Source organism: Bos javanicus, chromosome 19 (genome assembly GCF_032452875.1).
Source record: "Bos javanicus breed banteng chromosome 19, ARS-OSU_banteng_1.0, whole genome shotgun sequence".
In the NCBI taxonomy this organism is placed as follows: Eukaryota; Metazoa; Chordata; class Mammalia; order Artiodactyla; family Bovidae; genus Bos; species Bos javanicus.
Window position 1 is genome coordinate 27945744 of NC_083886.1, and position 11317 is coordinate 27957060.

The 11317-nt window shown below is 50.0% G+C and overlaps 3 protein-coding genes across 5 annotated transcripts; 1 reads left to right on the plus strand and 2 right to left on the minus strand.

The window, feature by feature from the left end:
* Positions 1-79: 79 nt before the first annotated feature.
* PSMB6 (proteasome 20S subunit beta 6) lies at positions 80-2353 on the minus strand. 2 transcript variants are annotated; one of them, XM_061390901.1, is made up of 6 exons: positions 2179-2353; positions 1466-1533; positions 999-1130; positions 768-897; positions 438-582; positions 80-296 (listed from the first exon to the last, which is right to left on the minus strand). In XM_061390901.1, exons 1-6 carry the CDS (start codon positions 2278-2280, stop codon positions 154-156), a joined length of 720 nt encoding a protein of 239 aa, XP_061246885.1. In that variant the 5' UTR covers positions 2281-2353; the 3' UTR covers positions 80-153. The 2 variants fall into 2 exon arrangements, with proteins under 2 accessions (XP_061246885.1, XP_061246886.1); XM_061390902.1 differs by having other exon boundaries at positions 156-316; positions 2179-2321.
* A 1597-nt stretch (positions 2354-3950) lies between these two features.
* Positions 3951-9845, minus strand: GLTPD2 (glycolipid transfer protein domain containing 2). 2 transcript variants are annotated; one of them, XM_061390898.1, is made up of 4 exons: positions 7993-9845; positions 7499-7854; positions 7076-7242; positions 3951-6975 (listed from the first exon to the last, which is right to left on the minus strand). In XM_061390898.1, exons 2-4 carry the CDS (start codon positions 7766-7768, stop codon positions 6462-6464), a joined length of 951 nt encoding a protein of 316 aa, XP_061246882.1. In that variant the 5' UTR covers positions 7769-7854; positions 7993-9845; the 3' UTR covers positions 3951-6461. The 2 variants fall into 2 exon arrangements, with proteins under 2 accessions (XP_061246882.1, XP_061246883.1); XM_061390899.1 differs by having other exon boundaries at positions 3957-6975; positions 7499-7551; positions 7663-9812.
* A 42-nt stretch (positions 9846-9887) lies between these two features.
* VMO1 (vitelline membrane outer layer 1 homolog) lies at positions 9888-10970 on the plus strand. The gene is made up of 3 exons (XM_061390903.1): positions 9888-10135; positions 10215-10330; positions 10605-10970. Exons 1-3 carry the CDS (start codon positions 9950-9952, stop codon positions 10900-10902), a joined length of 600 nt encoding a protein of 199 aa, XP_061246887.1. The 5' UTR covers positions 9888-9949; the 3' UTR covers positions 10903-10970.
* The last annotated feature ends 347 nt before the right edge of the window (positions 10971-11317 follow it).

Genomic DNA, 11317 nt, shown 5'->3' on the forward strand with positions numbered 1-11317 from the left:
GTCCCAGCTCACTCAGGGCAGTGATTTATACAAACAGGAATGGCCCAGAGGTCAAAGAAAGAACCCCAAAGCACGCAGGTTCTCACTGATGAACTGTTTATTGAATTTTGAAGGGGTATGTATGGGGTGTCTCATATCTTAGGACCTCAGGGTTCAGAGAGGCGGTAAAGTGGCAATGGTGAACTTGGGAATCTGGTCTCCCAGAAGTACCTGCCGCTCTACCCCTGGTTCTGCAATGGCTGCCAGGCGGATCACCCCTCCACTAGAGCCATCCCGCTCCATTGCCAAAGCGAGAGCTGTGGATAAAAGAAAATTAGGTTAAGAGAAGAAAGTTAGAATCACAGTCAGATGCTGGGATCAAGGCAAGGGAAGAGGAATGTTGACCTGGCTTGGGTAGGAAGATTTAGGCTCACAGACCCAGGAGCCCAAATTCTCACCATTGGCAGTGAACTGCAGGCATTCTTCCTTGGTCATGCCTTCCCGGTAGGTAGCATCCACATAGCCATAGATATAGGAGCTCCCAGAGCCCCCAATGGCAAAGGGCTGTCGTACCATCATACCCCCCATAGGCACCGAGTACACCTACCAGACGGAGAGAGAAAAATGTCATCATTTGTACATACACATTCACCTGTCCATTGTGGGAGTGGTCTGTGTAAAGTTAATAATAAGTGATGCAGAGACTGGAAAAAGAACTAGAAAATGGCTGGGGTGGGGAGAGACTGAAAAGGCATGGCTCCAGCATTCTGGAGGTGGTGGTGTCTGACCTGTCCCCCTTCTTGGGGGTCCCAGCCGGCAATGATGATTCCTGCCATCAGGTCTTCTCGATATCGGTAACACATCTCCTTAAAGAGGCTGGCTGCTGTGTGCACCAGCGGAGGCTCATTCAGCTCAATGCTAGATGATGAAGAGAGTCATAGGGAAGACAGTGTCAGACCATTCAGCCCGTCAGGTCCCAACTCCTTTCAGACACTTGCTCTTCCCCTGCCCACAAGTACCTGTGGAAACCAAGCTGATAAGTGACTGCATCAGCTACTGCTTGGGTATCAGCGGCTGAGCCTGAGCGGCAGCAGAAAATACGGTCGTGAATAGGGGTCAGCTTGTCAGTCACTCGATTGGCAATGTACGACCTGCAGGATGGCAGAATAGTGAGGAAGGAGCCCACCCGTCTCCCAGTTCCATCTTTCACTATCCACTACCTCAACAGGAATTCCAGTATTCCCGATCAGTCTTCATCTAAACTGAAACAGGCTGGAAAACAAAGTTTTGCAAGAATTTCACCAAAAGGTTTAGAGAACTACAAAGTAGTAAAAGATGGAACAAATCCTGATCTCCCAGGAGGGGAGAAATCTCCGTTCCCACAGCAGCCCAAGGAGGATAAGCATGGGCTGGCAGCCAAGGAAGGAAGGAAGGAAGGAAGGGAAAGATGGGAAGAAGATCTTTCACATAGCTGTCCTGAGCTCACCCAGTGGTTGTTCTGGAGTCAGCTCCTAGAACCACGCCCCCATCAAATTGCACGGCCATGATAGTGGTCTGGAAAAAAGGATAAAGGGCGAGTCGGCCTCTCCATATTCTCCAGCACACACAAACCTCAATGATCCGTCTATCCAGTCCCCAGAGTACGAGTTAAGTAGTGTGCCACCAAAGAATGTGACAGTGAAGTCGCTCAGTCGTGTCCGACTCTGCGACCCTTATGGACTGTAGCCTACCAGGCTCCTCTGTCCATGGGATTTTCCAGACAATATAGTACTGGAGTGGATTGCCATCTCCTTCTTCAGGGGATCTTCCCAACCCAGGGATCGAACCCGGGTCTCCCGCATTGTAGACAGAAGCTTTTACCGTCTGAGCCACCGGGGAAGTACCAAACCATCATCAAATCTCACAGGGGGTGGGTCTCAATACCCCACAGGGTATCATAATTCCAATCCTCAAATTCCCAAAGGGCCACCCTGGCCTTAAGCTTTCGTCCTGCAAGATTCCAGAATCCCACGCTCAGCCTACCTTCCACCTCCCACCACATCACTCCTGCATCCTTATAATACCTTTCCCCCTGCCTGAGCGCATCGCACAGACCACCTCCCTCCTCCCGCCCCTTCAGTTCTCCCAACCCACTCCAGCGTTATCCTTCTATCTCTTCAAGCCTTGCGCATATCTCCTGAATCCCGAGTTCTTCCTTACCCCTGTGGAAACTTCCCGGTTCTCCCAGTCGGGGGCAATAGCCTCAGGCCCCCAGGCTGGTGCCGGCCTGGTCCCCCGAGCTGCTACTAAGGTGGCCGCCATCTTCCTCTTCCGATATTGCCGCAAAGCAACTGTCGTAAAGCGCTCTGTCACTCTCTTTAAGTCGTGTTCTGAGGACTTCTGGTTGACGGCAGAAGGGAAAAGAAATGCATAGGGAAAGTTCTTTTGCGACAGGGAGCGCTTGATGGCAGCGTGGCTGGCAAACAAACCAAAAAAACTCAACAGAAAAACCCGCAAACGGCATGGAAAGACTACTTTCCTCTTGGTTCGGGCGGGACTGATAAATCTGATCGGAACTGCGGATCAAAGAACCTTCATGATAGACTTGTGGATCTCCGGTTTACAGTGACCGCACTATTTTCATTTCTCTTAGTTACATACCTAGGAGTATATAGTAGGAATGAAATTGCTGGGTCATGTAATAACTTTTTGTTTAACATTTTAAGGAATTTACACCTTTTGCACAGCAGCTGCCTCGTTTTACATTCCCATTAACCGTGAATGAGGATTACGATTTCTGCACTTCCTAATCGTTACTGAGCATGTTTAACTTTAGCCGTCTTAGAGGGTGTGAAGTGATATCTTGTGTAACATTGAGCGTATTTTCATGTGCTGAATGACTATTTGCACATCTTTTTGGAAAGTGCTTTGTCCATTTTAAAGTTGGATTTTTTTTTTTACTGTTATTAATTTAAGAGGGCTTTTGTTTCGTTTTGTCTTCTTCATAAGCAAAACATCAAACTTTTAAAAATAGGCTTTTTAATTTCTTTATATATTGGCTGTACCTTGTGATTTGCAGGATCTCAGTTCCCTGACTGGGGTTCACAGCAGTGAAAGCCCCAAATGCTAACCACTAGGCCACTAGGGAACTCCCAACATCAAACTTTTAAAAAATTTGAAGTATAGTTGATTTACAATATTGTTTTAGTTTCAGGTGTATAGCAAAGTGATTAAGTTATATATATATTTCCATCATAGACTATTACAAGATATTAAGGATACTTCCCTGTGCTATTTACTTGTATTTTGGCTGCACCGGCTCTTAGTTGTGGCATGCAGGATCTAGTTCCCTGATTAGGGATTGAAACCAGCCCCCCCTGCACTGTAAGCACAGACTCTTAGCCACTGGACCACCAGGGAAGTCCCCTTCATTTTCCCCCCCTTCATTTTTAATATAGGTGTATATACCTCCACAGTTTCTTCTGAGCACTTTTTATGCTACATCCCAAGTTTTGGTGTGCTTTGATTTCACTTTCCCTAGTCTCAAAGTATTTTTCTTGGAGTGGGGGAGAAAAAATATTTTCCTGGTGATTTCTTCTGTGACCTAGTGTGTTAAAAGTGTGCTTTTTTACTTTCCACATATTTGTGAATTTTTCAAATTTCCTTTTACTGTTGATTTCTAATTTCATTTTGGCTTAGTTGGAGAAGATTTTGTGACTTCAACCTTTAAAAATATTTTGAGACTCTTGCGGCCTACTCTGTGGTCTATTCTGGGGTTGCGTGTGTGCTTGAGAAGAATATATATTGACTGTTATTGTGTGGAGTGGTCCTCCTATGAACTTGCCATACTATTTCTACATACTTCAGCTGGAGCTGGGGTTTGAATTGAAAATATGACCCTGACACACTCTTGCTTAAAATTAACTCTCAAGATACAGTCTCCCATCTCTATAATAGATTATAAGGGCCTTTGTGAACTTGCTCCTGCCCACCTGACTGTAATCACATCTCCTCTTTTAATATGTTTTGTTGTAGTAAAATATAAATAATATAAAATTAGCATTTTAACCATTTTTGGTATACAATTCGATAGCATTAAGTACATTTACATTGTTGTGCTATCCCCTTTTCTTTTTGACACTCTTTTTTTTAAAAAATATACATTTATTTATTTTAATTAGAGGTTAATTACTTTACAATATTGTATTGGTTTTGCCATACATCAACATGAATCCGCCACAGGTATACACGTGTTCCCCATCCTGAACCCCCCTCCCTCCTCCCTCTCCATACCATCCCTCTGGGTCGTCTCAGTGCACCAGCCCCAAGCATCCAGTATCATGCATCGAACCTGGACTGGCGATTCATGTCATATATGATATTATACATGTTTCAATGCCATTCTCCCAAATCATCCCACCCTCTCCCTCTCCCTCTCCCACAGAGTCCAAAAGACTGCTCTATACATCTATGTCTCTTTTGCTGTCTCACTTACAGGGTTATCATTACCATCTTTCTAAATTCCATATATACGCGTTAGTATACTGTATTGGTGTTTTTGACACTCTTAACTGCAATCATCTGAACTATTTTTAGTGCTTCCTCATACATTCACTCATCAAAGAGCTGTTGAATGTCTGCTAGGTGCCAGACACCATTTAAGGCACTGATAGTACATCTGGGAACAAAGTAGACAAATCCTAGCCCCATGGAACTTTCTATTGGGGAAGACAAAAAAAAATTATATAGTATGTTAGATAGTGAATTATACTAAGAAGAAAAACAAAGCAAGGAAGGGAGATAGGAAGTGTGTGTGTATGTGTGTGTTGAAATTTTAGAAAGAATAATCAAGGCAGGTTTCACTCAGGAGACATGTAAATAAAGACCAAAAGGAAGGAGGGAGGTCATTTGTATATATTGGAGAAAAGCATTCTGGACAGAGAGAAGAGCAAGTACAATGGTCCTGAGGCAGGATCTTGCCTGACATGTTGTTGTTGTTTAGTTGCTAAGTTGTATTTGACTTTTGCAATCCCCAAGGACTACAGCAGGCCAGGCTCCTCTGTCCATGGGATTTCCCAGACAAGAATACTGGAATGGGTTGCCATTTCCTTCTCCAGGGGATCTTCCCAGCCCAGGGATTGAACCCAAGAATCCTACATTGGTAGGCAGATTCTTTACCACTGAGCCACCAGGGAAGCCCCTGCCTAACACATTCAATGGATATTGAGGAGGTCACTTTGGCTAGTAGAATCATATCACAGAGGACTTTTGAGAAAATTTTCATCCTTCTCAACTGAAGATATGATCCAGAAAATCTTCTGCTTAAGTTTTTAAAAGTTTTCATCTAAGTGCAATAGGAAGCCATTGGAAAATGTTGAGCAGGGAAGTGACATGATATGCTCTACATTTTAAAGATCACTGTGGCTGCTTTTTTGAAAATATGCCGTAGGGAAGTAAAGTATGGGAGAGAGAAACTGGAGGCTATTGAAACAATCCAAGTGATAGATAAAATGGACTTCATAGGTGGGTAGCAGTGGAAATAGTAAGAAATAGAATTTGACAGATTGGAGGTGGGTATGATAAAAGAGAAACCAGAGTCTGGATGACCACAAGGTTTTTTTAGCTTAAGGACGTGGAAGAATGGAATTGTCATTTACTGAGGTAGTGAGGACTATGGAGCATTTTAGGAGGCGAGGCTATCGGAAGCTCAGTTTTGGACTTGAGTTTGCTATGTTTCGTTGAAATCCACATGGAGATGTGGAATAAGGACGAGTATACGTAGTATTCTGGAATCCAGGGGAAAGTGGGTTGGAGTTATAATTTGGGAGTTATCAGTGTATAACTTTGTTCACTGGAGGCAACAAACGAACGTTATTGAGTTGGCGCCTGCTTGACGTGAGTTTTTAGCACAGGTTTTAGCCTTGGGTAGCTGACGGGAAAGGGTGTCATTTATTAAGACAGGAAACATAAGAAGGGGTGCGGTTCTGGGAGGAGGTGACTGGATCCGTGTAGGATGTGTTGCATTTGCGGTGTCATGTGGAGATGTCCGGGAAAGGGTTGGCTTTATGGGGGCTGGAGCTCAGGGGACAGGTCTGGACTGGAAACGTGGCATGTAGTGGACAAGTGAAGCTGTAGGAATGACTGAGACAGGTCAGGGGTAGCGAGTCTCTCGGCGGCGGGGAATAGGAATAGCACATCTTCATCTTCCCGCATCTATTTTTCCTATTTCCCTTAAGCGCCTGCCATCATCGCACAAAACGCCCTAAGTCGACGGCTATCAGGGAATAGCCCCACTGTTTTTATTCCCCCCTGTTCCTCCCTCCTCCGGGAGATTGCAGATATAGAGGAAGAGGCTAAAACCCCACCCACGCCGGGTTGGTGACGTCACCACGGAGGCGGGGTATGTGGTGACCATGCGCCTGGCGCCGAGAGGCCAGCAGAGGGCTCAACCCCAGCTGCACCGACACCTCCCCGGTAGGCTTCCTTCCTTCCGCCAGCAGGCATCAGGCCAGCTCGAGCAAGCCGCGCTCAGCCAATAAGCCCTGGGTACGGTTGTAGACGTCCTCCAGGGTGCCCGCGGCCCGGGCCAGCGCGGCCCTCGCCTCCGTCTCTCTGGCTCCGGGACACATCAGCTTGAGTAAGCGGCCGCGACCCGGGAAAGCGAGGAATGCGAGGTGGGCAGCCTGACGGACGAGCCAGGAGTGATGCGGGGCCAGGGCCGTACCATAAGCGTCGCTGCACTGAACGCCGGCGTCCGGGCCTCCGAGCATCCCGGTCGCCACCCGGTGGAGGCAGAGCTGGGACCAGCGTAGCGCACGGTGTAGCAGGAGCATGGATACCGAGCCTGAAGCCCTCGAGGGCGATGAGGCGATCTCGGGCCGCTCCCACGCCACCATCGTCCCCAGGGACGTGTAGTGCGCGGCCTGTGGGCCGTGCACCAGAGCTTCGAGGGCTGTCACTTTGGCTGAGGCCTCGCTTGTGGCGAAGGCGAAGATGGAGCCGAGGGGAGTTACGAACCTGTGTGTGTGTGTGATGGTGGGAAGGGTAGGAAGGTTTGCGAGAGGGCGATGGAGCCACCAAGAGGAGGGGACTGGATGGGAGGAGAGAGATCACTCACCTGACTAGATCCCTCCATCCTGCCAGGTACTGTGACAATTCCACGTCCCCTTCCGGCTTCAGACTGGCGCGGAACTGCCTCATTATACGGCCCAGCATCCCCTGGGGGCCCAGACACTGAGGCTCTTCCCATTCCGCGCCCTCCACGGGTCCCGACTGTTGCTGGACCTGCAGGTTAGATTTGAGGGCATCGAGATGGGAGCAGAACCCCTAGCTTGCTGGGCTCGCCAAGCAGCCCAGTTGGGCTCTGAATAAATTATTCCTTAGATCTAGCTGGTGTTCCTCTGGCTAGACTCTCAGCTTCTGACGGGAGAGGGGCGAGTAGGAGGAGGGCCTGCCCTTCATCAGATCCTCAGACTGGTCCACTTCCCACTGCTCAGGACCCCGCCAGGAGCTCCCAGTTCCAGCCCTGCCGGTAGCGTACCTGGAAAGGCGGCGGCCCCTCCGCAATGCAGGACTGCGTCCCAGATCCACAGCCTGAGAGGGGGAGGCGGGACAGAGCGGTGAGGGCCTTAGGTGAGGCCTTAGATCCCCAAGGCCTGGATTCCCCGGTTCCTCCCAGAGCAGGTGAGAGAACGGAATACTCACGAAGATTCCGAGCCCAGAGATAAACAAGCAGTAGCGCGAAGACAGCAAGAGGAATTGCGCTGTGCAGCCACCGCCGCGGCATCTGCCCCGGCAGTGCGACCCCCATGGCTGCAGCAGGAACCACCGCCCTCTTGCCAGCCGCTAGCAGGGCTTTGTCCCTCCGCCTCCAGGAGGGGAGAGAAGCCGCAGTGCCTGAGGTGCAGAGAGTTAATAATTAACCTACCAAGGCCCCTTCCCCTGTGCCCTTTGCCCCAGAGGGCAGCATCCGAGGGGTGAGGGACTGGAATGAAGAGAATTTAGGGGATTCGGTAGCAGTGACATGTCCCTTACATTTCCCTTCCCTGAAGGCTGGGTGGTAGTAAGAGGCAGCCTGGGTACTGTGAAGAGAGGCTGAGGTCAGAAGCAGGTCCTCCAAGGAACAATGGTGGGCCTTAAGCTGACTCTGGGCTTGAGTTCCTCCACTGTAAATTGAGGATAATAATAGGTTCTTTTGTAAGGCCTCATGTGAGGATTAAATGATATCATATGTGCAAACACTGTAAATGGAAAAGCTTACCACAATTGTTCCATAAATCTTACTTTTTAAGTTCAAGCATGGGGCACCTGGGACCCAGGGAACACCCACTTCTAAATTATCCTATCCTCATGCATATGTGCTAAGTCACTTCAGTCCTGTCTGACTCTGTAACATGATGGACTGTAGCCCACCAGGCTCCTCTGTCCATGGGGATTCTCCAGGCAAGAATACTGGAGTGGGTTGCCAGGCCCTCCTCCAGGGGATCTTTCCAACCCCCAGATCGAACCTGCATTTCTTATGTCTTCGGCATTGGCAAGCAGGTTCTTTACCACTAGCACCACCTGGGAAGCCCCATCCTATCCTCAGGGGACCTTGTCTTGACCTGGAAGCCTGATGTCTCAGTTATATACTTTAGGCTGTCTCCTTTTACATTTGTTTAATTCTTTAAACCTCCAAAATGATTCCTCAGTCAAACCAACCTTTATAAATACCTCCACATGCCAGGCCCTGTACTAGGCCCCAGGAATAGAAATGTGCCTTTACAGAGCTCAAGGTGCGTTGAAGAATTTATCATCTGTCTCCAACTGGGATGTGAGCTCTGATGAAGACAGGGGCTTTTTCATGTTTGCTACTCTATTTATAGCATTTAGAATACTACCTGAGACACAACACATTGTTTCTAAATAAGTATGTATTGAATAAAACACAGGAGTGTGCGTGAGGGGCAGGCCAATGAGGGTTGGTACTACTCCCCACTGGCGGCTTAGACTGTAAAGCCTCTGCCTGGGATGCAGGAGACTTGGGTTCGATCCCTGGGTCAGGAAGATCCCCTGGCGAAGGAAATGGCAACCCACTTGAGTACTTTTGCCTGGAAAATCCCATGGACAGAGGAGCCTGGTAGGCGACAGTCTATGGGGTCCCAAAGAGTCGGACACGACTGAGTGACTTCACTTTCTTTCATTTTTCACTACTCCCCACAAGGAACCTGAGCGGTGTTTTTTTTTTTTTTTTCTGGTTTGTTTTTTCCAATTAGGAGTCCCCCTGGTGGTCATAGGGGGGAAAACATTGAGGGAAAGGATACAGGAAGAAATGGAATAAATAGCATCTCCTGTCCTCAGCCACCTATCCGTAAACTTATTAGACTTCTTCCCTGTCTCTGTGTACAGTTTCTTTTGAGAGAGAGACGTGTCCCAGATTCTCAAGGAGTCAGGACTCCAACCACTCACACGATGCTTCCTAGCTCCCATAGTTCATGGATTCTTTCTTACCCTGTCTCTGATGCTCTCTCACATCCTGGAGGTCCCTGGGGTCCCTGTCCCCTGGGATTCTGGAACCATCACTTTCATCCCTAGCCTTGGGTTCCCAATTTCCCAATGCTGGAACGTTCCCCGGTTTGCTGGCTGTGACCTTAGGCAAATTGTTTGCCATTTTTGCAGCCCCAGTTCCCTCATCTGCAGAATAGGAAGGGTAATTTCCACCGCCTAAAATTGTTTTGTGGATTAAATAAAATATGCCTGCAAAACGTGAACCATGATTCTTGGTTTAAAGTTTGTAACGTTGTGTAAGTGGCTGGTTTTTCAAACTCGTGGGTTCTTGCTGCCCCTTCTCCTCTGGCGCTGGGCTGAGAGTTAAGTCTGTAGGCTTCCCGACTGGACCGGATTAGTTTTGAATTTCACTTTATCCGGGTGGCCCTTCCGCAATCCGAGCCCTCTTAAAAGCAAAGGTTGCTTTTAAGCCTGCTAAGGCGCCTGGGCTCACGGAGGCTGCGGGATGGAGCTAGGAGCAGGAGCCAAGCTGCCGCTGCCACTGCTGCTGCTGCAGGCCACTTGCTTGGGGTACGCAGGAGCAGACAGCTACATGTCGGTCATCGAGGTGACCAACGGGGGCCCCTGGGGCGACTGGGCCTGGCCCGAGATGTGTCCTGACGGATTCTTCGCCAGCGGGTTCTCGCTCAAGGTAGGGACTCATGCCTCGGTCTCGGAGGGGACCCCAGAGCCGAGGGTGGCAGTCTTCTGACTCGTCGTCGGTCGCCCAGGTGGAGCCCCCGCAAGGCATTCCTGGCGATGACACGGCCCTGAATGGGATCCGGCTGCACTGCGCGCGCGGGCAAGCGGATCTCAACGCACACGTGGTGGAGTCCCAGTCTGGAAGGTGGGGGGCAGGGGCCGAGGATCCCCTAGGGTCGGGGTAGGCCCCTTACCCTCGGTTACACACATCCCCTCCCCTCCCGACGGGCAGGTTCCTCCAGTAGGTTTAGAAATGGGAAGCGGGTGGGAGACCGCCCCCTCCCACCCCACATCACCCGCCCGCATCTCTGTGGAGGTCAGGTGACTGAGCACCTGGCGGGGAAGCCCCTGAGGCCTGAGTCGGGCTGGAGGTGGGTAGGGGGCACCGCGAAGCCAGTGCGTCTTCGCTTCCTCCGCAGGTGGGGATGGTGGAGTGAGCCGCTGTGGTGTCCCGTCGGCGGCTTCCTGGTGGCTTTCTCGCTTCGAGTGGAGGCACCCGTGACCTTTGGGGACAACACAGCTGCGAACAACGTTCGCTTCCTCTGCTCCGACGGCACGGAGCTGCAGGGGCCGGGCCTGACCTGGGGAGACTTCGGAAACTGGAGTGAGCTTTGTCCTAAAGGCATATGCGGCTTGCAGACCAAGATCCAGCAGCCTCAAGGCCTCCTCGACGACACCGCCATCAACGACGCGCTCTTTTTCTGCTGCCGCAATTGATACCATCGCCGTCCTCCCCAGCCCCTAGCCTCGTCCCACCTCCGCTATTAAAGTTTCTCTGTCTTGGCTTTGGTCTGGCTTGTTTTAGGGATGGGAAACTGCGTCGCCCCGTGTTCCTCTTAACCTGGCATTGGGCCAAGCCAATGGGGTTGGTCTCAGAAATCTGGGCTTCCCTGCTGGCTCAGACAGTAAAGAATCCGCCTGCAATGCGGGAGACCTGGGTTCCATCCCTGGGTTGGGAAGATCCCCTGGAGGAGGGCATGGCAACCCACTCCAGTATTCTTACCTGGAAAATTCCCATGGACAGAGGAACCTGGTGGGCTACAGTCCATAGGGTCGCAAAGAGCCAGACACGAGTGAGCGACTAAGCACACTCAGAAGTCTAGGGCAAGCTACAGAAAGTTACCGACCCATA

Bases quoted from the DNA above. Each gene is read 5' to 3' on its own strand.
- GLTPD2 (XM_061390898.1), bottom strand. From the start codon at position 7,768: ATGGGGGTCGCACTGCCGGGGCAGATGCCGCGGCGGTGGCTGCACAGC. The intron at 7,243-7,498 runs GTACGCTACCGG...TCTAACCTGCAG, and splicing joins AGGGGCCGCCGCCTTTCCAG to GTCCAGCAACAGTCGGGACC. The intron at 6,976-7,075 runs GTGAGTGATCTC...ACACACACACAG, and splicing joins GGATGGAGGGATCTAGTCAG to GTTCGTAACTCCCCTCGGCT.
- PSMB6 (XM_061390901.1), bottom strand. From the start codon at position 2,280: ATGGCGGCCACCTTAGTAGCAGCTCGGGGGACCAGGCCGGCACCAGCC. The intron at 583-767 runs GTCAGACACCAC...TCCGTCTGGTAG, and splicing joins ACCCCCAAGAAGGGGGACAG to GTGTACTCGGTGCCTATGGG. The intron at 297-437 runs GTGAGAATTTGG...TTTTATCCACAG, and splicing joins CCTGCAGTTCACTGCCAATG to CTCTCGCTTTGGCAATGGAG.
- VMO1 (XM_061390903.1), top strand. From the start codon at position 9,950: ATGGAGCTAGGAGCAGGAGCCAAGCTGCCGCTGCCACTGCTGCTGCTG. The intron at 10,136-10,214 runs GTAGGGACTCAT...TCGGTCGCCCAG, and splicing joins CCAGCGGGTTCTCGCTCAAG to GTGGAGCCCCCGCAAGGCAT. The intron at 10,331-10,604 runs GTGGGGGGCAGG...CTTCCTCCGCAG, and splicing joins GTGGAGTCCCAGTCTGGAAG to GTGGGGATGGTGGAGTGAGC.